We start from the raw sequence: 23,466 nt of genomic DNA, 5'->3' as shown, positions 1-23,466 counted from the left end.
GGCTGTGAAGGCTGAAGGTTCCAGTGAATCCTTTGTGTCCATGCCCAGGGTGTCCCCACTGTGATCCTGGGCAAGGGAGGGACCACAGGAAAGGGGCTGGGGCTGCAGAGGGATTTGGGAACCACAGGAAAGGGGCTGAGCTGAAGAGATTTGGGGACCACAGGGAAGGGGCTGGGGCTGCAGAGGGATTTGGGTACAACAGGGCAAGAATAGGGGAGAAACAGGAGCTGCAGAGGGATTTGGGGACTATGAGGAGCTGCAGAGGGATTTGGGCACCATGAGGGGCTGCAGAGGGATTTGGGCACCATGAGGGGCTGCAGAGGGATTTGGGGACCATGAGGGGCTGCAGAGGGATTTGGGGGCCGTGAGGAGCTGCAGAGGGATTTGGGGACCATGAGGGGCTGGAGCCAGGAGGCTCTGGAGCCCTCAGGCTTGTCCCTGGTGTCACCTCAGTGTCCCCAGCAGCAGCTGCTGCTCCCAGGGGCCCTTTAAGAGCTGCCTCCCCCCTCCTGGCCCTGGCAGGGTCCCCACGTGCCTCGTTAATATTAGCAAAGAATCCTCCAGCAGCTCTGCTGAGCCCAGGGCTGGAGCCAGGAGCTGCCACAGGGATTTGGGAACCACAGGGGCTGGAGCTGGGAGCTGCAAAGAGATTTGGGTACCACAGGGCAAGGGCTGGGACTGCAGAGGGATTTGGGAACCACAGGGCTGGAACTGGAGCTGTAGAGGGATTTAGGGACCACAGGGGCTGGAACTGCAAAGAGATTTGGGTACCACAGGGGCTGGAGCTGCAGAGGGATTTGGGTACCACAGGGCAGAGCCAGGAGCTGCAGAGATTTGGGTACCACTGGGCAGGAACTGGAGCTGGGAACTGCAAAGAGATTTGGGAACCACAGGGCAGGGCTGAGCTGCAGAGGGATTTGGGAACCACTGGGCAGGAGCCAGGAGCTGCAGAGATTTGGGTACCACAGGGCAAGGGCCGGGGCTGCAGAGGGATTTGGCTACCACAGGGGCAGAGCCAGGAACTGCAGAGATTTGGGAACCACAGGGCAGGGCTGGAGCTGCAGAGGGATTTGGGAGCCACAGGGCAAGGCTGGAGCTGCAGAGGGATTTGGGAACCCCAGGGCAAGGCTGGAGCTGCAGAGATTTGGGAACCCCAGGGCAGGACGCACCCAGTGCCACCCCCTCCTCCATGGGTGCTGCCACTCTCCCTGCCAGGATCAGGGTGGCACTGTGGGGTTTGGGCTCCCAGTGCTGCTCTCTGAGGGTTTGGGGTGAGAAAAGAGCCCAGAGCCCCTGGGACAGCCTGAGCTGTGCACAGGACACCAGGAGGACTCGGGGTCCCTGCAGCTGTGGGAGTGCCCAAATCTCCTCCTGAGGGAAAATCAGAATTGGGGGCACAGGAAGGGATTGGGATGGGGCATTGCAGGGAGCAGGTAGGGGTAATTTGGAGGATTTAAAAGAATAACTGGATTAAAAGAATAGATGAGGTGGTTTAAAAGAACAGATGAGGTGGTTTAAAAGAACAGATGAGGTGGTTTAAAAGGACAGATGAGGTGGTTTAAAAGAACAGATGAGGTGGTTTAAAAGAACAGATGAGGTGGTTTAAAAGAACAGATGAGGTGGTTTAAAAGGACAGATGAGGTGGTTTAAAAGAACAGATGAGGTGGTTTAAAAGAACAGATAAGGTGGTTTAAAAGGACAGATGAGGTGGTTTAAAAGGACAGATGAGGTGGTTTAAAAGAACAGATGAGGTGGTTTAAAAGGACAGATGAGGTGGTTTAAAAGGACAGATGAGGTGGTTTAAAAGAGCCGGTTTGACGCTGTGCTCGTGCCCTGCAGTGCTGGGCCGGGTGCTGGAGGTGACGGACCTGCCCGAGGGCATCACACGGACAGAGGCCGACAAGCTCTTCACGCAGCTCGCCATGGCCGGTGCCAAAATCCAGTGGCTCAAAGAGACTCAGGGGCGCCGCGGGGACGGAGGAGGCGGCGGGGACAACAACAACAACAGCAGCGGGACTGCGGAGAACGGCAGGCACGGGGACCTCGCTGCCTTATACACCATCGTGGCCGTGTTCCCCAGCCCCCTGGCTGCCCAGAACGCCTCCCTGCGCCTCAACAACTCCCTCAGCCGCTTCAAACTGCGCGTGGCCAAAAAGAACTACGACCTGCGGGTGCTGGAGAGGGCGAGCTCCCAGTAGAGCCCGGCCAGGGGCGCTGCCCCGGGGCCTCTTCTCCTCCCACCCTCCCCTCCTCTCGCCCTCCTTCCTTGATATATTTATATGAACATAATTAAGAGACGAGAAGTTGATTTTTTTTTGTGGTTTTTCTTTTTTTTTTTTTCTTTTTTTTTTCTTTTTTTTTTCTTTTTTTAATTTTTTTTTTTTTTTTGGAGTGATGCCCATGCCCGCCCCCCTCCCCTGTGTCTATGGTTTTTTGTTTAAGCACTGTGTTGGACCTCACATACAGGTGTTGATTGGTATGTTCACTGCACATTTTATTTAATCGAATTATTATTTTGCTGGGGGGGGGAGGGGGGGGAATTTTTTTTTTTTTGGTCTTATTTTATTTCGGGGGGGGTTGTTTTTAAATAAAAAAAAAAAAAAGGAAAATTGTCCATCATTTGAATGTAAATTCCTGTTCTGTGTCAGGGTTGGGGGCTCTGTGCTGCTTCAGTGGGGTGAGGGGACAGGGGGGTGATTCCAAAATGGGGATCAGAGCATTTGGATTGGGGCTGACAGATGTTCATGAGCTCTCCATCCAGCTGTGGAATTCCAGGGCAGCAATGGGGGCATGGAGTGCCAGGAACCATCGCATTCCTGCTGGCCTGGAGCTGGCAGGGGCAAGGATGATCCCAAAATGGGGATCCCAGACTGGCATCAGAGCATTTGGACTGGGCTGGACTCTCCTGACAGATGTTCATGGCCTCCAGCTGTGGAATTCCAGGGCAGGAATGGGGCCATGGAGTGCCAGGAACCATCACATTCCTGCTGGCAGGGGCAGGGGGATGATCCCAAAATGGGGATCCAGGCTGGGATCAGAGCATTTGGATTGGACATGGACTCTCCTGACTGATGTTCATGGCCTCTCCTCCAGCTGCCAGCCCCTGGAATGTGGAATTCCAGGAATCATCACATTCCTGCTGGCAGCACCTGGAGCTGGCAGGGGCAGGGGTGATCCCAAAATGGGGATCCCAGGCTGGGATCAGAGCATTTGGATTTGGGCTGGACTCTCCTGACAGATGTTCACAGCCTCCCATCCAGCTGTGGAATTCCAGGGCAGGGATGAGTCCTGCCAGGAACCATCACATTCCTGCTGGCAGCACCTGGAGCTGGCAGGGACAGGGACAGGGCCTTGGGGTGGCACAGCCAGAGCCCCTGGCAGGGGCAGGGATGCTCCCAAAATTCCTGAGGACAGACAGGTAAGAGCTGCCAGGAAGGGGAAGAGGGGGTTCCACCAACCCAGGCTGGCTCCAGCTCCCACCCTGGGGCCACCCAGAGCCAGGCAGGGACCCAAGGGCGGCCCGGCAGCAGTGGGGACCCGGTGACAGCGTTTGCAGGGGGCTGAGGATGAGGAAGAGATGAGGATCTGACTCTGTGTGTCAGAAGATTTATTATTTTATTACATGTAATAATACTATATATGATATGTGTGTATATATATATGTGTGTGTATATGTATATATATGTACATATAATATATGTATATAATATAATATAATTAATATAATTAATATAATATAATTAATATAATATACATATATTATATATTATATATATGTATATATACATTATATATATGTACATATATACATATATATGTACATATATATTATGTAATGTACATATATATTATAACATGTAATATATATGTTTATAATAATACATACATATTACATTAAAAAAATACTAAAAGAATAGGAAAAAAAGATTTCATTAGAAAGCTAGCTAAGAATAGAAAAGAAAGAATGATAGCAAAAGTTTGTGGCTCAGAGTCTGAGCCAGCTGGACTGTGATTGGCCATTAATTAGAAACAACCACATGAGCCCAATCCCAGATCCACCTGTTGCATTCCACAGCAGCAGATAATCAATGGCTACATTTTATTCCTGAGGCCTCTCAGCTTCTCAGGAGGAAAAATCCTAAGGAAAGGAATTTTTCAGAAAATTTTTCAGAAATTTTCTGAGGATTTGGTGCCAGGGGGTGCCCGGCATCCACCCCACCCCACACCAGACCCCACTGCTGCCCCTCTGCCCACCAAACCCTCAACCTCCAATGCCCAAACTGAGCCTGGATCCTTTCTGTGCCCAGCTCCTGGAACCCTCTGTGTGCCCAAATCCCTGAGCCTGGAACCCTTTGTGTGCCCAAATCCCTGAGCTTGGATCCTTTCTGTGCCCAGCTCCTGGACCCCTTTGTGTGCCCAAATCCCTGAGCCTGGAACCCTCTGTGTGCCCAAATCCCTGAGCCTGGAGTGCTTTTTGTGCCCAAATCCCTGAGCCTGGATCCTTTCTGTGCCCAAATCCCTGAGCCTGGAACCCTTTGTGTGCCCAAATCCCTGAGCCTGGATCCTTTCTGTGTGCCCAAATCCCTGAGCCTTGAACCCTCTGTGTGCCCAAATCCCTGAGCCTGGATCCTTTCTGTGCCCAGCTCCTGGAGCGCTTTTTGTGCCCAAATCCCTGAGCCTGGAACCCTTTGGGTGCCCAAATCCCTGAGCCTGGATCCTTTGTGTGCCCAAATCCCTGAGCCTGGATCCTTTCTGTGCCCAAATCCCTGAGCCTTGAACCCTCAATGTGCCCAAATCCCTGAGCCTGGAACCCTTTGTGTGCCCAAATCCCTGAGCTTGGATCCTTTCTGTGCCCAGCTCCTGAAGCGCTTTGTGTGCCCAAATCCCTGAGCCTGGAACCCTCTGTGTGCCCAAATCCCTGAGCCTGGATCCTTTGTGTGCCCAAATCCCTGAGCCTGGATCCTTTCTGTGCCCAGCTCCTGGAACCCTTTCTGTGCCCAAATCCCTGAGCTTGGAACCCTTTGTGTGCCCAAATCCCTGAGCCTGGATCCTTTCTGTGCCCAGCTTCTGGAGCGCTTTGTGTGCCCAAATCCCTGAGCCTGGAACCCTTCGAGTTCCCAAATCCCTGAGCCTGGACCCTTTCTGTGCCCAGCTCCTGGACCCCTTTGTGTGCCCAAATCCCTGAGCCCTCTCCGTGCCCGGTTCCTTCTTTATCCCGGCCCAGCTTGGGGGGGCCCCTGGCACGCCCAGCAACCACCAACGCAAATAGCCGGAGCCTCCTCCGCCCGCTGCCGCCCGGCGCTCGCCGGGGCTCCAATTTCCCGGCGTCAGCCCCGGCGCGGCTCAGCTGTCGTCCCCCTGTGCCCTGTCACTCCTCCGGCCCCGGCCCGAGCGCTGCGGGCTCTGCGGCCACCGCGGCCCCGGCCCCGGCCGCCCCTCGGGGGCTCCTTCAGCGCGGGGGGAGAGCGCCCGGCACAGGGTGAGTGATCCCCGTGTGCCCCATGTGCCCCCCGTGTGCCCCGTGTGCCCCTGAGTGATCCCCGTGTGCCCCGTGTGCCCCTCGTGTGCCCCCCATGTGCCCCGTGTGCTCCCCGTGTGCCCCCGTGTGCCACCGTGTGCCCCATGTGCCCCCCATGCCCCCCGTGTGCCCCCCGTGTGCCCCCGTGTGCCCCCGAGTGATCCTCGTGTGCCCCCCGTGTGCCCCGTGTGCCCCCCATGCCCCCCGTGTGCCCCTCGTGTGCCCCCATGCCCACCGTGTGCCCCGTGTGCCCCCCAAGCCCCCCGTGTGCCCCCCGTGCCCCCCGTGCCCACCCTGGCCACCCCCGGGGCTCTGGGCTCTCAGGGTGTCCCGTTCCCGCTGTGCCCTGGGGTGCCCTGGTCCTGTTCCTGCTTCCCGATGGTTTTCATGATGGTTTTTTGGTTTTCATGATGGTTTTTGGTTTTCCTGACTGGTTTTTGGTTTTCCTGAATGGTTTTCCTGGCTGATTTTTGGTTTTCTTGACTGGTTTTCCTGATGGTTTTCCAGAAGGTTTTCCTGACTGGTTTTCCTGACTGGTTTTCCTGGATGGTTTTCCTGGCTGGTTTTTGGTTTTCCTGACTGCTTTTCCTGATGGTTTTCCAGAAGGTTTTCCTGACTGGTTCTTCTGACTGGTTTTCCCAGCTCATTTTCCTCACTGGTTTTCCCAGCTGGTTTTCCTGGATGGTTTTTGGTTTTCCTGTTTGGTTTTCTGGCTGGTTTTCCTGACTGCTTTTCCTGGCTGGTTTCTTGACTGGTTTTCCCACCTGGTCTTCCTGGATGGTTTTTCTGGCTGGTTTTTGGTTTTCCTCAGTGGTTTTCCTGATGGTTTTCCAGACTGGTTTTCCTGGATGGTTTTCCTGACTGGTTTTCCCACCTGGTTTTCCTGGATGGTTTTCCTGGCTGGTTTTTGGTTTTCCTGGCTGGTTCTTGGTTTTCCTGACTGCTTTTCCTGATGGATTTTGGGATGGTTTTCCTGACTGGTTTTCCTGACTGGTTTTCCTGGATGGTTCTTCTGACTGGTTTTCCCAGCTCATTTTCCTCACTGGTTTTCCCGACAGTTTTCCCAGTTGATTTTCCTGACTGGCTTTTCTGGCTGGTTTTCCTGCTTGGTTTTTCCTGATGTTTTTCTAGAAGATTTTCCTGGCTGCTTTTCCTGACTGGTTTTTGGTTTTCCTGACTGCTTTTCCTGATGGTTTTCCAGAAGGTTTTCCTGACTGGTTTTTCTGACTGGTTTTCCCAGCTGGTTTTCCTGGATGGTTTTTGGTTTTCCTGTTTGGTTTTCTGGCTGGTTTTCCTGACTGGTTTTCCTGGCTGGTTTCTTGACTGGTTTTCCCACCTGGTTTTTCTGGCTGGTTTTTGGTTTTCCTCAGTGGTTTTCCTGATGGTTTTCCAGACTGGTTTTCCTGGATGGTTCTTCTGACTGGTTTTCCCAGCTCATTTTCCTCACTGGTTTTCCCGATGGTTTTCCCAGCTGGTTTTCCTGGATGGTTTTTGGTTTTCCTGACTGTTTTCCCTGGCTGGTTTTCCCGACTGATTTCCCAGCTGGTTTTCCTGGCTGGTTTTCCTGTTTGGTTTTCCCAGCTGGTTTTCCTGTTTGGTTTTCCAGGCTGATTTTTGTGACTGATTTTCCTCACTGGTTTTCCTGCTTGGTTTTTCCTGATGGTTTTCCCACCTGGTTTTCCTGACTGGTTTCTTGACTGGTTTTCCTGGTTGGTTTTTCCTGACTGGTTTTTGGTTTTCCTGGCTGGTTTTCCTCACTGGTTTTCCTGATGGTTTTCCTCACTGGTTCCTGACTGGTTTTCCTGGCTGATTTTCCCACCTGGTTTTCCTGGCTGTTTTTCCTGCCTGGTTTTCCTGCCTGGTGTGGGTATCTCCCAAACCAGGGAGCTCTGGGTGGAAGCACCGCGGGCAGGGCTGTCCAGGGTGGCACCAGGATGGATTTGGGGGATGCTGCAGCAGCTCCTGCCCCGGTGCCAACCCAGTGATGCCCATCAGTGCCCCCTGTGTGCCCATCAGTGCCCCCTGTGCTCGCTGAGGGGCTGCAGGACAGACGGAGGGTGTCTGTCCTGCTGTGAACCAGGGGTTTGCCCTGGCAGAACCAGCCCTGGCTGGGTCAGGGGCTGCAGGATGGGCACTGGGAGTGAACCAGGGGTTTGCCCTGGCAGAACCAGCCCTGACCCGGGCAGGGGCTGTGGGATGGGTGGGAGTGATCCAGGGATTTCCCTTGGCAGAACCAGCCTGGGCAGGGGCACAGGACAGACGGAGGGTGTCTGTCCTGCTGTGAACCAGGGTTCCCCCTGTCAGAACCAGCCCTGGCCCGGGCAGGAGCGTGGGATCGGCACTGGGAATGATCCAGGGCAGAACCAGCCCGGGCAGGGCTGCAGGATGGGCAGTAGGAGTGAACCCGGGGTTCTCCCTGGCAGAACCAGCCCAGGCAGGAGCTGCAGGACAGACAGAGGTTGTCTGTCCTTCAGTGAACCAGGGATTTCCCTTGGCAGAACCAGCTATGGTCAGGACTGTGGGATCAGCAGTAAGAGTGATCCAGGGTTCCCCCCAGGCAGAACCAGCCCTGCCTGGGGCTGCAGGACAGACGGAGGGTGTCTGTCCTGCTATGAACCCAGGGTTCCCCCTGGCAGAACCAGCCTGGGCAGGGGCAGGGGCTGCAGGACAGACAGTGGGTGTCTGTCCTGCTGTGAACCCAGGGTTCCCCCTGTCAGAACCAGCCATGGTCAGGACTGTGGGATGGGCACTGGGAATGATCCAGGGCAGAACCAGCCCGGGCAGGGCTGCAGGACACACGGAGGGCGTCTGTCCCAGGGGAAGGGGTGGCAGTGCCCACCCTGCAGGGTGGATCTGCCCCAGCCCACAGCATTCCTGCTCTTGCCCTCTCAGCATGACGGAGAAGGAGGTGCCAGAGCCGCCGGCTTCACCCGCTGCAGGTGGGAAACCCAAGAGCCGGGTAAGTGGAGCCCCTGGGGTGCCTGGGGTGGCTCATGGGGGATGTTCCCTCTCTGTCATCGACCCCAGGAGGCTTTGGGGGGCCGGGGGTCCCGGATCCAGACAGGTGTGGGCTGGGCATTTCCCCTTAATTTTAAGCTGGGCATTTCCCAGCTTGGCATTTCCACTTAATTTTAAGCTGGGCATTTCCCCTTAATTTTAAACTGGGCATTTCCCCTTAATTTTTAAGCTGGGCATTTCCCAGCTTGGCATTTCCCCTTAATTTTTAAGCTGGGCATTTCCCTTAATTTTAAACTGGGCATTTCCCCTTAATTTTAACCTGGGCATTTCCCTTCATTTTTAAGCTGGGCATTTTTCCCCTTAATTTTAAACTGGGCATTTCCCAGCTTGGCATTTCCCCTTAATTTTAAACTGGGCATTTCCCTTAATTTTAAACTGGGCATTTCCCTTAATTTTTAAGATGGGCATTTCCCCTTAATTTTTAAGATGGGCATTTCCCAGCTTGGCATTTCCCCTTAATTTTTAAGCTGGGCATTTCCCTTAATTTTAAACTGGGCATTTCCCCTTAATTTTAACCTGGGCATTTCCCTTCATTTTTAAGCTGGGCATTTTTCCCCTTAATTTTAAACTGGGCATTTCCCAGCTTGGCATTTCCCCTTAATTTTAAACTGGGCATTTCCCTTAATTTTAAACTGGGCATTTCCCTTAATTTTTAAGATGGGCATTTCCCCTTAATTTTTAGGATGGGCATTTCCCCTTAATTTTTAAGATGGGCATTTCCCAGCTTGGCATTTCCCCTTAATTTTTAAGCTGGGCATTTCCCTTAATTTTAAACTGGGCATTTCCCCTTAATTTTAACCTGGGCATTTCCCTTCATTTTTAAGCTGGGCATTTTTCCCCTTAATTTTTAAGCTGGGCATTTCCCAGCCTGGCATTTCCCCTTAATTTCCTTCCTCAACCTCGATGTTGGATCAGGACATCCTCGTGGTGCAGCTCCTACTAAGGGTTCATTTGTTCAAGGATTAATTAACAGCCCTACGTGATCTGAGTTCAGAGCAGAGCAATGCAGGTTGGTTTCTATCTGTGATGAACTCTTCCCAGTATGAAAGGGTAGGAAAAGTGAGGCCAATCCCACAAGCAAGCCTTAAGTAATGAAAACAACTCAATTACAAAAGGCTCTCACACCACTCCAAGCCCAAGAAAAGGAGCAGCCAGCGTGGCAGAGCTCGGAAAATGCAAAAAGCTGAAGTCCCTTAACTCAGAGCTTGTCTTGGTTTGGAAAGACAGGTGTGTGCTAAGGAAGGCAGGAGCCTCCCCTGAAATGGAGAATGTGAACCCCCTCCCTCCGAATTGTTATAAATGTTAAATTGAGGGGCTCTCAGGCAAAAAAACATGGAAGCAGGAAATAACAGTTCTTTAATAGGGAAGAAAAAAAATGAAAGGACAAAATAAACAATGCAGTGCACTAGAACAACAGTGCCAGAGTCAGAACCCAACCTGACACCCTGTGGGTCAGGGTGTTGGTGTCAGTCCCATTGGAATTGTGGCTCAGCCCTCCTGCAGTGTCAGGGGTGGTTCTGCTGGAGCAAGGGGGATCTGTAGAGAAGGATGGATTCTGCCTCTGGAGATCCAGGGGAAGGAGAGGCAGCTGCTGTTCCTCTGGGGAATCCAGTGGAGAAGCTGTGCTGGTGTCTCAAAACCTCTGGATTCTATCTGGGTAGGAATGTTTGAAATCTCAGATTGTATCTGGGTAGGAATGTTTGAAATCTCAGATTGTATCCAGGTAGGAATGTTTGAAATCTCAGATTGTATCCAGGTAGGAATGTTTGAAATCTCAGATTATATCCAGGTAGGAATTTTTGAAATCTCAGATTGTATCCAGGCAGGAATGTTTGAAATCTCAGATTGTATCCAGGTAGGAATGTTTGAAATCTCAGATTGTATCCAGGTAGGAATGTTTGAAATCTCAAGATTGTATCCAGGTAGGAATGTTGGAAATCTCAGATTATATCTGGGTATGAATGTTTGAAATCTCAGATTGTATCCAGGTAGGAATGTTTGAAATCTCAGATTGCATCCAGGTAGGAATGTTTGAAATCTCAGATTGTATCTGGGTATGAATGTTTGAAATCTCAGATTATATCCAGGTAGGAATGTTTGAAATCTCAGATTGTATCCAGGTAGGAATGTTTGAAATCTCAGATTGTATCCAGGTAGGAATGCTTGGCTCCTCCCTCTGGGCTCTCATCTCCCAATGGGATGCTGCAGTTCTTATCAGCCATGCAGGGACATTCCATAGCTGTTATCAGCTGATGTCTCCCCAGAGGGAGGAGTGATTGTGAGCACTCAAAGAGACAGATAAGGCAAACTGCCCACTTGACAAAGATAATCTGCCCTACAGATGGAAATGGAATACATCCTGCATTGCAATCTTCACCATACAAACTACAAATAACACATTTACAATCATTTTCCAACACCTATCACCTGTGTTAGACAGTTTGTCTCTACTCTAAACCAATCCCAAAGTGCCACCATCACCCAGAAGATGGAGGCCAAGAAGAAGAAGAAGGAGAAGAACAAGGACAGGACATGCCCAGATTCCTCCATCTTTCCTCCTAAACCCCCATTCTAAATCCCCAAAATTCTACATTTTCACCCTGTGATTAATTCACTCTCATTCTGCTCAAACTCTTGTAGCTTGTAACTCCTCACACAAAGCTGGGAATTGTTTCCAGGCCTGGGGGTGGTGTTAGTTTTTTATACTAAAAACTACATGTACAATATTTACAATAATTTTCCAGTACCTATCACCTGTGTTAGACAGTGAGCTTCTACTCTAAACCAATCCTAAAGTGCCACCATCACAGCAGAAGATGGAGACCAAGAGGAAGAAGAAGGAGAAAGGCTGGACATGCCCAGATTCCTCCATCTTGTCCCCACAACCCCCATTCCAAAAATCCTAAAACCTCCATTTTCACCCTGTGATAATTTTATTATCAAACCATTTAAACCTCTGTGACCTTCAGCTCCTCATCCAAAGCTGGTGATTTGCTCCAGGGCTCAAAATCAAATCCCCAGGTGCTCTGGGCCGTGTGCCAGGGTCTCCGAGCCCCCCAGCTCTGGGCACCGGGAGCGATGTCCTGAGTTCTGAACCATCCTCAAATTCTGAGCCTTCCTGGGGTCTGCTCCTGTTTCTGGAGGGATTGAGGAGCCCGTGGCAGGGGCTGTGGGATGGGCAGTTTTTAGGCTGTGGGATGGGGTTCTTTGGGGTTCTTTGGGGTTTTTTGGGGGTTTTTTGGGGTTTTTTGGGGTTTTTTGGGCCACACACCCTCCATCCCCTCCTGCCCCAGCAGCTGCAGAAGCTGAAGGAAATTTTCCAGCGAAAACCCAAAGAGGAGCCGGCTCAGGAGGCTCAACCCAACGGGGAGCTGGTCAGCCCCTCGGGGGGACCCCTCTTCTACATCTACGAGGATGAGGAGGAGGAGGAAGAGGAGGAGGAGCCCGAGCCCCCTCCGGAACCGGAGAAACTGGTGAACGACAAACCGCACAAATTCAAAGACCATTACTTCAAAAAACCCAAATTCTGCGATGTTTGCGCCCGCATGATCGTCCGTGAGTCCTGAGAGGGGAGGGGGCGGGGCTCTGTCGCGACATCGTCACGGCCGCGATGTCACCTTTGTCACCTCCCCTGTGCTTTCCACCCCCTGCAGTCAACAACAAATTCGGGCTGAGGTGCAAGAACTGCAAAACCAACATCCACCACCACTGCCAGGGCTACGTGGAGATGCAGCGCTGCTTCGGCAAGATCGTGAGTGCCACCCCGAAAGGGGCACCCCTGGCAGTGCCAGCCTCGGTCCCTGCGGGCACCACGCAGGTGCCACCAGCCCTGGGCATTTCCCGGCTCTGGGGGTCTCCCCATCTCATTCTGGGGGTCCCCAAACTCTGCCAGGTGGCTCTGGGGTGTGGCTGATGCTGTAACCCCCCAATTTGGCACCCTTGGCAGTGCCCACCCCAGCCCGTGTGGGCACCACGCAGGTGCCACCACCCCTGGGCATTTCCCGGCTCTGGGGGTCCCCCATCCCCTTCTGGGGGTCTCCCCCAAAATCTGCCAGGTGGCTCCGGAGGGCTGTGACCCCAAATCCAGCCCCCATAATGGGCACCCCTGGCAGCGCCCACCTCGGTCCCTGTGGGTACCACGCAGGTGCCACCACCCCTGGGCATTTCCTGTCCCTGAGGGGTCCCCCCCAATCCCACTCTGGGGGTCCCCCCATTCCACTCTGGGGGTTCCCCCATCTCATTCTGGGGGTCCCCAAACTCTGCCAGGTGGCTTTGGGGGGTACCCGATGCTGTAACCCCCCCCCTCCGGTCCCCAAAACGGGCACCCCTGGCAGTGCCAACCTCGGTTCCTGTGGGCACCACGCAGGTGCCACCAGCCCTGGGCATTTCCTGGCTATGAGGGTCCCCCCATCCCACTCTGGGGGTCCCCCCAGCTGTGCCAGGTGGTTCTGGGGGGTGCCCAATGCTGTGACCCCCCCACTCCAAATTGGGCACCCCATGGGCAGGACTCAGGTGCCACCAGCCCTGGGCATTTCCTGCCCCTTGAGGGCTCCCCCAGTCCCACTCTGGGGGTGCCCCTATTCCACTCTGGGGGTGCCCCTATTCCACTCTGGGGGTCCCCAAACTCTGCCAGGTGGCTTTGGGGGGTGCCCGACGCTGTGACCCCCCCACACCCCAAATTGGGCACCCCATGGGCAGGACTCAGGTGCCACCAGCCCGGGGCATTTCCCGGCTCTGGGGGTCCCCCCAATCCCACTCTGGGGGTCCCCAAACTCTGCCAGGTGGCTCTGAGAGGTGCCTGATGCTGCGACCCCAAATCCAGCCCCCCAATTTGGCACCCCTGGCAGCGCCCACCTCAGCCTCTGTAGGCAGGGCTCGGGTGCCACCAGCCCTGAGCATTTCCCGGCTCTGGGGGTCCCCCCAATCCCACTCTGGGGGTCCCCAAACTCTGCCAGGTGCCTCCGGGGGGGTTCCTGATTTGCGCCCCCCCCTCCCCGTGTCCCGCAGCCCCCCGGGTTCCGCCGCGCCTACAGCTCCCCCCTGTACAGCGAGCAGCAGCTCGGCGCCACCAAGGACCAGCTCGGTGAGTGCCCCTGTCCCTGTGTCACCGCTGTCCCCGCCTTGGGGGTGTCCCCAAACCCCTCCCTGACCCCCCCCGCCCCCCCCCGCAGGGAACAGGAGCGACCCCGTGTTCGAGACGCTGCGCACCGGGGTCATCATGGCCAACAAGGAGCGCAAGAAGGGGCAGGACGACAAGAAAAACGTGAGTGGGGGGTCGGGATCGCCCCAAAATCCCCCAATAACCACCCCAAATACCCCAATAACCCCCCAAATACCCAAATACCCCCCCAAAATCCCCAATAACCCCCCAAATACCCCAAAATCCCCCAAATACACCAATAACCACCCCAAAATCCCCAATAACCCCCCAAAATCCCCCAATAACCCCCCAAATCCCCCAATAACCACCCCAAATACCCCAATAACCCCCCAAATACCCAAATACCCCCCCAAAATCCCCAATAACCACCCCAAGTACCCCAAAATCCCCCAAATACCCCAATAACCACCCCAAATACCCCAATAACCACCCCAAATACACCAATAACCACCCCAAAATCCCCAATAACCCCCCAAATACCCCAATAACCACCCCAAATACCCCAATAACATCAATAACCCCCCCAAAATCCCCAATAACCACCCAAATACCCCAATAACGCCCCCAAATACCCAAATAACCCCCCAAAATCCCCAATAACCCCCCAAATACCCCAATAAACCCCCCCAAATCCCCCAATAACCCCCAAATACCCAAATAACCCCCCCAAAATCCCCAATAACCCCCCAAAATCCCCCAAGAACCCCCCCAAATACCCCAATAACCCCCCAAACCCCCAATAACCCCCCCAAATTCCCCAATAACCCCCCCAAATACCCCAATAACTCCCCAAAATCCCCCAATAACCCCCAAACCCCCAATAACCCCCCAAATACCCCAATAACCCCCCAAATACCCCAATAACCCCCCCAAGATCCCCCAATAACGCCCTCAAATACCCCAATAACCACCCCAAATACCCAAATAACCACCCCAAAATCCCCAATAATCCCCCAAATACCCCAATAACCCCCCCAAATTCCCCAATAACCCCCCAAATACCCCAATAACGCCCCCAAATACCCAAATAACCCCCCAAAATCCCCAATAACCCCCCAAATACCCCAATAACCACCCCAAATACCCCAATAACCGCCCAAATACCCAAATAACCCCCCCAAAATCCCCAATAACCCCCCCAAATACCCCAATAACCCCCCAATCCCGTCAATAACCCCCCAAACCCCTCAATAACCCCCCAATAACCCCCCAAACACCCCCTCAAACCCCCAATAACCCCCCCAAGCCCCTCAATAACCCCCCAAACCCCCCAATAACCCCTCAATAACCCCCAATAACCCCCCAAATCCCCCAATAACCCCCCAAACACCCCAATAACCCCCCAAAGTCCCCAATTTTGCACCTTTTTTGCCTTCCAGCCCCTGGCAGCGATGATGGACGAGGAGCCCGAGGCCACGAAGCCGGTGGGGAGCAAAGCTGAGGGTGGTGAGCGCCGAGGGGTTTTTATGGGGTTTTTATGGGGTTTTTTATGGGTTTTTTAGGGTTTTTATGGGGGTTTTTATGGGGATTTTTGGGGTTTTTTGGCTGAGCCCATGGGGACCCCCTGGATGCGTTTTTTGGGGGGGGGTTGGTTTTTGGGGGGGGTTTCCCTTCAGAAAAAGGGTCCCCACTTCATGTCCCCATCTTTGGTTTTTGTTTTGGGGGGGGGGTTTGGTTTTTGGGGTTTTTTTTGTTTGTTTTTTGGGGGGGTTTCCCTTCAGAAAAAGGGTCCCTGATTCACATCCCCATCTTTGGTTTTTTGGGGGGGGCATTGGTTTTTGGGGTTTTTTTTTGGTTTTTGGGGGGGTTTCCCGCAGAAAAAGGGTCCCCAATTCACGTCCCCATCTTTGGTTTTTTGTTATTTTGGGGGTTTTTTTTTGTTTTTTGGGGGGGTTTCCCTTCAGAAAAAGGGTTCCTGATTCACATCCCCATCTTTGGTTTTTTGGTTTTCAGAGGGGGATTTGTTTTTTGGGGTTTTTTTGGTTTTTTGGGGGGTTTCCCTTCAGAAAAAGGGTCCCCAATTCACGTCCCCACCTTTGTTTTTTTGGTTTTTTGGGGGGTTTTTTGGTTTTTGGGATTTTCCCTGCAGAAAAAAGGTCCCTAATTCTTGTCCCCACCTTTGGGTTTTGTTTTTTGGGGGGTTTTTCCCTTCAGAAAAAGGGTCCCCAATTCACGTCCCCACCTTTGTTTTCTGTTTTTTTTGGGGGGGGGGGTTGTTTCTTGGGGCATTTTTTGGTTTTTTGGGGAGGTTTTCCCTGCAGAAAAAGGGTCCCCAATTCACATCCCCACCTTTGTGGGGTTTTTTTTTTGTTTTTTGGGGTTTTTTTTTGGTTTTTTGGGAGGTTTCCCTTCAGAAAAAGGGCCCCCAGATCATGCCCCCACCTTTGGTTTCTGTTTTTTGGGGGGTTCTGTTTTTTGGGGGTTTTTTTGTTGGGTTTTTTTGGTTTTTTTTTTGTTTGTTTTTTTGGGGTTTCCCTGCAGAAAAAGGGTCCCCAATTCATGTCCCCACATTTGGTTTCTGGTTTTTTGGTTTTTTTTTTTTTTTGATTTTTGGGGGGGTTTTCCCTTCAGAAAAAGGCTCCCCAATTCACGTCCCCACCTTTGGGTTTTGTTTTTTGGGGGGTTTTTCCCTTCAGAAAAAGGGTCCCCAATTCACATCCCCATTGTTTTTTTGTTATTTTGGGGTGGTTTTTTTGTTTTTTGGGGGGGTTTTTCCCTTCAGAAAAAGGCTCCCCAATTCTTGTCCCCACTTTTGGGGGCTTCCCCACATCAAACCTCGGCATTTTTGACCCCTCCTGCCTTCCCCAGGTGCCTCCGAGGGGGACAAAAAAGCTGAGAAGAGCCCGGCAGATGACAAGGTACCCCCAAATCCTCACCCTGCACCCCAAAAACACCTGAGAAAAACCAATGGGATCTGCCTGGGTGACCCTCAGGCCTCTCAAAAACCCCACAGAGCAAGAAGCCCCAGCCAGGGGGGTTCCTGCAGTCCCATTATTTCGTGGCACTTTATCGCTTCAAAGCCCTGGAGAAGGACGACCTGGACTTCCCGTGAGTTCCCAGCCTTTCCTTGGGCTCTTTCCCGAGGTTTTTGGGGGGTTTTGGGGTTTTTTTGGGGTTTTCTGGGGTTTTTTGGGGGGTTTTTGGGGTTTGGCTTGATGTGGTTCTGTGCATTTCCCAAGGCTGAGCTGCTCAGGGCAGTCCCTGAGCCCGTGCTTGGGGCTGGAGGAGCTGATTCTGGAGGAAAAATGAGATTTTTTTTCCCGAGGTTTTTCAGTTTTTTGGGGGGGTTTTGGGTTTTTTGAGGTTTTTTGGGTTTTTTTCTGGGGGGTTTTTGGGGGTTTGGCTCCACATGGTTCCGTGCATTTCCCAAGGCTGAGCTGCTCTGGGCAGCCCCTGAGCCCTGGAGGACAACCTGGACTTCCCATGAGTTCCCAGCTTTTTCTTGGGCTCTTTCCTGAGTTTTTTTGGGTTTTGGGGTTTTTTTTTGGAGTTTTTTTTTGGGTTTTGGGGGGTTTTTGGGGGGTTTTGGGGTTTTTTTTGGGGTTTTGGGGTTTTTTTGGGGGGGTTTGGCTCGATGTGGTTCCATGGATTTCCCAGCTTTGTCCTGGGCTCTTTCCCGAGGATTTTTTGGGTGGTGGGGGGGTTGTGGTTTTGTGGTTTTTTGGGGGTTTTTTTGGGGTTTTTTTTGGGGTTTTTTTGGGGTTTGGCTCCACGTGGTTCTGTGCATTTCCCAGCTTTGTACTGAGGTCTTTCCCGAGGTGTTTTTAGGGGTTTATTTGGGTTTTTGAGGGGTTGTTTTGGGTTTTTTTGGGGTTTTTTTTTGGGATTTGGCTCGATGTGGTTCCATGGATTTCCCAGCTTTGTCCTGGGCTCTTTCCTGAGGTTTTTTGGAGGGTTTTTTGTAGTTTTGTGGTTTTTTGGGGAGGGTTTTGGGGGCTTTTTGGGGGTTTGGCTCCACGTGGTTCTGTGCATTTCCCAGCTTTGTACTGAGGTCTTTCCCGAGGTGTTTTGGTTTTTTTTTTTTTTTTTTTTTTTTTTTTTGTTGTTTTTTGGGATTTTTTTTGGGATTTGGCTCAATGTGGTTCCATGGATTTCCCACCTTTGTCCTGGGCTCTTTCCCGAGTTTTTTTTTTAGGTTTTTTTGGGGTTTTTTGGTTTTTTTGGTGGGGATTTGGGGTTTTTTGGTTTTGTTTTTTTTTCTGTTTGTTTGGTTTTTGGGGGGGTTTGGGGGGAGGGGGGTTGTGCTTTTTTGGGGTTTTCTTTGGTTTGGTTTTTTTTTGGGGTTTTTTTTTTTTTTGTTGTTTTTTTTGGTTTTTTTGGGGTCTGGCTCCACATGGTTCTATGCATTTCCCAAGGCTGGGCTGCTCTGGGCAGTCCCTGAGCCTGCGGGCTGCGTGTCCCAGGAGCTGATTCTGAAGGAAAATGAGAATTTTCTTGGGTGGAAGAACCCCAAAAAACCCCAAAAAACTCTGTGGCTTTCCCAGCTTTGTCCTGGGCTCTTTCCTGAATTTTTGGGGGGTTTTTTGGGGTTTTGCTTGATGTGGTTCTGTGCATTTCCCAAGGCTGAGCTGCTCTGGGCAGTCCCTGAGCCCGTGGGCTGCGCGTCCCGTGCCAGACTCAGGACTGGAGGAGCCGATTCTGAAGGAAAATGAGATTTTTCTTGACTGGTTTTCCCCACTGGTTTTCCTGATGATTCTGAAGGAAAATCAGATTTTTCTCGGGTGGGAAAATCACCCAAGGATGGGTGAGGGTCCTTCCCCCCTCAGAAATCCCCTCCTTCCCTTCCCTTCCAGCCCAGGGGAGAAGATCACGGTGGTCGATGACTCCAACGAGGAATGGTGGCGGGTAAGGCTGGGACAACACTTGAGGGGGGCCCCAAAGGTTCTGTCCCCCCCTATCCTGGCAGGGAGGGGGGTTTGAGACCCCCAGATCGGCCTCAATTCCTCCTTTGCAGTCTCGTCCCGCCCGGTCACTGGCGGGAAAACGAGGGACGAACAACTCAGGAACAAACCATTATGAGGGGAGAACATGGGGGGGAACAGAGGGTCAAACCATGATCTTAATTTATATAAAAAATAACCGACTTTACAACAAAAGCTGTATAAAACACACAATGCCTATCCTGGCACCCCCTATCCTGGCAGGGAAGGGGGTTTGGGACCCCCAAATCGGCCTCAACGCCTCCTTTGCAGTCTCGTCCCGCAAAACGAGGGACAAACAACTCAGGAACAAACCATTATGAGGGGAGAACATGGGGGGAACCGAGGGTCAAACTATAAACTTAACTTTTAAAAAAATAACCAACTTTACAACAAAACCTGTATAAAACACACAATGCTACACTCCTTGAATTCCTCGCAGGGGAAAATCGGGGAGAAAGTTGGGTTTTTCCCCCCCAATTTCATCATCCGGGTGCGGGCGGGCGAGCGGGTGCACAAAGTGACGCGTTCCTTTGTGGGAAACCGGGAAATCGGGCAAATCACGCTCAAAAAGGATCAGGTGAGACGAACCCCCCCCTCAAAATCACCCAGGGAACCCCCCCAGCCCCTCTCCAAGCCCCCCAAAACAGCTGCACCCCGTAAACATCATCATCATCATCATCATCCTTCTTCCCAGCAGATGAGATTTGCTCTGTCCCGACCCTTCCTCATTTGCTCTGGGGGATTCCTGGGGGTCTCCCCTGTCCTGGGGGGGTTCCTGGGGGTCCCGACCCTTCCTCATTTGCTCTGGGGTGTTCTCGGGGGTTTCCCCTGTCCCTGGGGGGGGTCTCGGGGGTCTCCCCTGTTCTGGGGGGGTCTCGAGGGTCCCTCCTGTCCTGGGGGGTTCCTGGGGGTCCCCTCCTGTGCTGGGGGGGTTCCTGGGGGTCCCCCCTGTCCTGGGGGGGTTCTCGGGGGTCTCCCCTGTCCTGGAGGGGTTCTCGGGGGTCTCTCCTGTCCTGGAGGGGTTCCTGGGGGTTTCCCTGTCCTGGGGGGGGTTCCTGGGGGTCTCCCCTGTCCTGGGGGGGGGGGGGGTCTCGGGGGTCTCACCCACCCCCCGTCCCCCCCAGATCGTGGTGCAGAAGGGGGAGGAGGTGAACGGATACGTCAAAGTGTTCACGGGCCGCAAAGTGGGGCTGTTCCCCGTGGACTTCCTGGAGGAAATCTGAGGGGGGGGCTGCGACCCCCGGGACTGGGCACGGATGGGATGGGGGCACCCTGGGGATGGGAAATGGGGGGAAAAACCCCAAAAAAATCACGGGATTGGGGGGCTGAGACCCCCGAGATGGGGGGGCTGAGACCCCCGGGACTGGGGGCAGAGACCCCCCCGGGATGGGGGCAGAGAGGCTGCAGGCACGGATGGGATGGGGGCACCCTGGGGATGGGAAATGGGGAAAAAACCCCGGGATTGGGATTGGGATTGGGATGGGGGGGCCCTGGCTGCGGGACAGGTTTGGGGTCGGGGGGGGCACCCTCAGTCCTGCTGGTCTCTGGGGGTCTCTGGGGGTCCCTGGGGGGGTCCTGCCCCGGTGCCCCCCGTGCCCCCGGTGCTGGCAATACACGGCTGTGCCCACCCCCCCCGTCTCGGTGTGGATTTAATGGGGAGGGGGCTCGGGGGGGGGCACCGCTCTGGGGGGGTCACTGGGGGTCTGGGGGGGTCTGGGGGGTCCTGCCCCGGTGCCCCCCGGTGCTGGCAATACACGGCTGTGCCCACCCACCCCTCGGTGTGGGTTTAATGGGGAGGGGGCTCGGGGGGGCGGTGGCACTGTGGAGGTGCCAGTGGCACCTTGGGGGGTGGCACTGCTGGGGGGGGCTCGGTGGTCACTGGGGGGGTGCCGGTGGCACCTTGGGGGGTGGCACTGCTGGGGTGGCAGAGCCACACTGGGACAGGGGCGGGAGGGGGGGCACTGGTCACTGTGGGGTGGTGGTGGTCACCAGGGGAGGGGTCAGTGGTCACTGGGATGGGGGGGCTCACTGGTCACTCTGGGGGTGCTGGTGGCCCCAATGGAGGGGTCACTGTGGGGGTCACTCACGGTCACTCTGGGGTGCTGCTGTCCCCAATGGGGGGGGTCACTGGTCACTCTGTGGGGGTCACTCTGGGGATCACTGTGGGGGGTCACAGTCACTCTGGGGGTGCCGCTGTCCCCAATGGGGGGGGGGGTCACTGGTCACTCTGTGGGGGTCGCTCTGGGGGTGCCTCACTGGTCACTGGAGGTCACTCACTGGTCACTCTGTGGGGGTCACTCTGGAGGTCACTCACTGGTCACTCTGTAGGGGTCTCTCACGGTCACTCCGGGGTGCCACTGTCCCCAATGAAGAGGTCACTCACTCACTGGTCACTCTGGGGGTCACTCACTGGTCACTCCGGGGTGCCGCTGTCCCCAATGGGGGGGTCACTGGTCACTCTGTGGGGGTCACTCTGGAGGTCACTCACTGGTCACTCTGGGGGTCTCTCACGGTCACTCCGCGGTGCCGCTGTCCCCAATGAAGGGGTCACTCACTGGTCACTTTGTAGGGGTCTCTCACAGTCACTCCAGGGTGCCACTGTCCCCAGTGAAGAGGTCACTCACTGGTCACTCTGGGGGTCTCTCTCGGTCACTCCTGGGTGCCGCTGTCCCCAATGAATGGGTCACTCACTGGTCACTCCCTGGTCACTCTGTGGGGGTCACTCACTGGTCACTCCGGGGTGCCACTGTCCCCAGTGAAGAGGTCACTCCCTGGTCACTCTGAGGGTCACTCACTGGTCACTCCCTGGTCACTCTGGGGGTCTCTCTCGGTCACTCCTGGGTGCCGCTGTCCCCAATGAATGGGTCACTCCCTGGTCACTCTGAGGGTCACTCACTGGTCACTCCCTGGTCACTCTGGGGGTCTTTCTCGGTCACTCCGCGGTGCCGCTGTCCCCCCGCGGGGCTCCCCCGTGCCCGGCCCGCTCCGAGGCTCAGGGTGGCTCCCGGCCCCCCCGTTGAGGTGTGGGGGCGCTGGCGCGGGGCCCGAGCAGGTGTGGCGGGTGCCAGGTGCCAGTGCCAGGTGCCGGTGCCGGGGACACGGCGGGACCTTGGCAGCTGCCCGGGGCCGCCCGTGACGTCACGGCATCCGTGACGTCAGCGGTAACCACGGCAACGGGGCGGGTGGGCGTGGATTGGCGGGGGTGGGCGTGACCGAGCTTTGCCCGGTTCGGCCGCCAGGGGGCGCTGTCGGCACGCGGCGCAGCAGAGCCACATGTCAAGATATGCAAAAATATGCAAAAATATGCAAATGAGGAGGGGAGGCAGCGGCGCCTCCTGGCGGGCGGTTTTTGGGGGGTACCGGAGATGGGATTGGGGGGAGGGAGAGGAGGGGTCCCCGTGTCCCCCCCCAGTCCGTGAGGTGCTGAGGGGGTTGTGGGGGGCACAGGGAACCCCGGGCGGGGGGAAGAAGCCAAAGTGGGACCACCACATCGGGCGTGTCCCCCCATTCCCAGCACCCCAATTGGAGGAGGGGTCCCCGTGAGGTGCTGAGGGGGTTGTGGGGGGCACAGGGAACCCCTGGGCGGGGGGGGGTGGAGGTGTGGGACCCCCACACTGGGCTCTCCCCCTCATTCCCAGCACCCCAATTAGCGGAGACCGCTCCTGGAATTATGCAAATGAGCGGGGGGGGGTGTCAATCCTCGTGCCTGACCTCCCTCCCTCCCTTCCCCTCCTGTCACAGCTTTAAATGCCGAGCCATTAAAATTTTCCGCCTCATTTGCGGCTCCTCTCGGTTCATTTTCCCGGGATTCTCCGTTTATTTATTTACCGAGCCCTGCGGGAGGGGGGGAGCGGCTGATTCGCCGCATTTGAGGGGTGGGGAGGGGAAAAAAAGGGGGGGGGGGGAGGGCTTCGGGTAATTGAACAGCTGATGATGAGAACAACTTAATTAGAGTCAGCTGGAAAATTGGGGAAAACGGCTCCGATCAGCCTCACACCCTGCCCAGGCCCCTGCTGCTGGGACGCCAGGGTGGGATGGGAATTTTGGGGTGAATTTTGGAGTTTTTGGGGTCACTTTGGGGTTTTGAGGGGTCCCAGTGTGGGGTTTGGGGTCAGTTTGGGGGTCTCAGAATTTTGGGGTGTGAATTTTGGGGTATTAAATTTGGGATGTGAATTTTGGGATGTGAATTTTGGAATTAATTTTGGGGGTTTTGGGGTCACTTTGGGATTTTGAGGGGGTCCCAGTGTGGGGTTTGGGGTCGCAGAATTTTGGGGTGTGAATTTTAGGATTAATTTTGAGATTAATTTTGGGGGTGAATTTTGGGATGTGAATTTCGGGGTAAATAATAAATCCCCAAAATTCCCATCCCAAAATCCACATCCCAAAATGAACATTTTTGGGCCCACAGGGAGCAGCGGCAGATGCAGCGCTCCGAGCTCCTTCTCCATCTCCAGGCAGGGAAATAAATGAATTAAAATCAACTAAAAATCGTCTACGCTGCCCCCCCCGGGCCGTAAATCAACATAAACGCAATTTCCATATTCATGGGATTTATCCAATAACTGCCCTGGCCCCGATTAAACGCGCCCGGGGAGCACCGGGGGCTCCTCGAGCGAGGCTGGGGGTCCCCGGGAGGGGGAATGGGATGGGAGGGGGGGGTTCTGCTCTTCATCACCTTCCTGAGGGGTCAGATCCTCTCCTCATCCTCCTCCTAAGGGGGAATGGGGGGTTCTGCTCTTCATCACCTTCCTGAGGGGTCAGATCCTCTCCTCATCCTCCTCCTGAGGGTGGCATGAGGGGGTTCTGCTCTTCATCCTCCTCCTGAGGGGGTGGGATCCTCTCCTCAT

At 54.4% G+C, this 23,466-nt stretch overlaps 2 protein-coding genes across 5 annotated transcripts in view; both read left to right on the top strand.

Moving 5' to 3' along the window:
* The window catches only part of R3HDM2 (R3H domain containing 2), a 64,647-nt gene extending 62,326 nt beyond the window's left edge, over positions 1-2,321 (top strand). For all 4 annotated transcript variants that reach the window (XM_066567770.1, XM_066567771.1, XM_066567772.1 and 1 more), the window contains one exon: positions 1,840-2,321. In XM_066567770.1, the coding sequence (XP_066423867.1) occupies positions 1,840-2,198 (359 nt within the window). In that variant the 3' untranslated portion in view covers positions 2,199-2,321. The remainder of the gene's footprint in view (positions 1-1,839) is intronic.
* Positions 2,322-5,383: 3,062 nt separating this feature from the next.
* On the top strand, positions 5,384-20,020 carry STAC3 (SH3 and cysteine rich domain 3). Its single transcript, XM_066567705.1, has 12 exons — positions 5,384-5,479; positions 8,411-8,477; positions 11,833-12,091; positions 12,190-12,287; positions 13,544-13,619; positions 13,708-13,799; positions 15,077-15,143; positions 16,506-16,555; positions 16,651-16,745; positions 18,491-18,542; positions 19,059-19,196; positions 19,744-20,020. The coding sequence occupies exons 2-12, from the start codon at positions 8,412-8,414 to the stop codon at positions 19,840-19,842; spliced, it is 1,092 nt and encodes a 363-aa protein (XP_066423802.1). The 5' UTR covers positions 5,384-5,479; position 8,411; the 3' UTR covers positions 19,843-20,020.
* The last annotated feature ends 3,446 nt before the right edge of the window (positions 20,021-23,466 follow it).

Source organism: Molothrus aeneus, chromosome 30 (assembly GCF_037042795.1).
Source record: "Molothrus aeneus isolate 106 chromosome 30, BPBGC_Maene_1.0, whole genome shotgun sequence".
Lineage (NCBI taxonomy): Eukaryota > Metazoa > Chordata > Aves > Passeriformes > Icteridae > Molothrus > Molothrus aeneus.
This window is presented reverse-complemented; position numbering and strand designations above follow the sequence as displayed.

What these genes read in the sequence shown, in the direction of transcription:
- STAC3 (XM_066567705.1), top strand. Translation starts at nt 8,412, where the DNA reads ATGACGGAGAAGGAGGTGCCAGAGCCGCCGGCTTCACCCGCTGCAGGT. An exon ending in TTGCGCCCGCATGATCGTCC is followed by an intron (nt 12,092 to 12,189) that starts GTGAGTCCTGAG and finishes CACCCCCTGCAG; the next exon opens with TCAACAACAAATTCGGGCTG. An exon ending in AAGGACGACCTGGACTTCCC is followed by an intron (nt 16,746 to 18,490) that starts GTGAGTTCCCAG and finishes CTTCCCTTCCAG; the next exon opens with CCCAGGGGAGAAGATCACGG.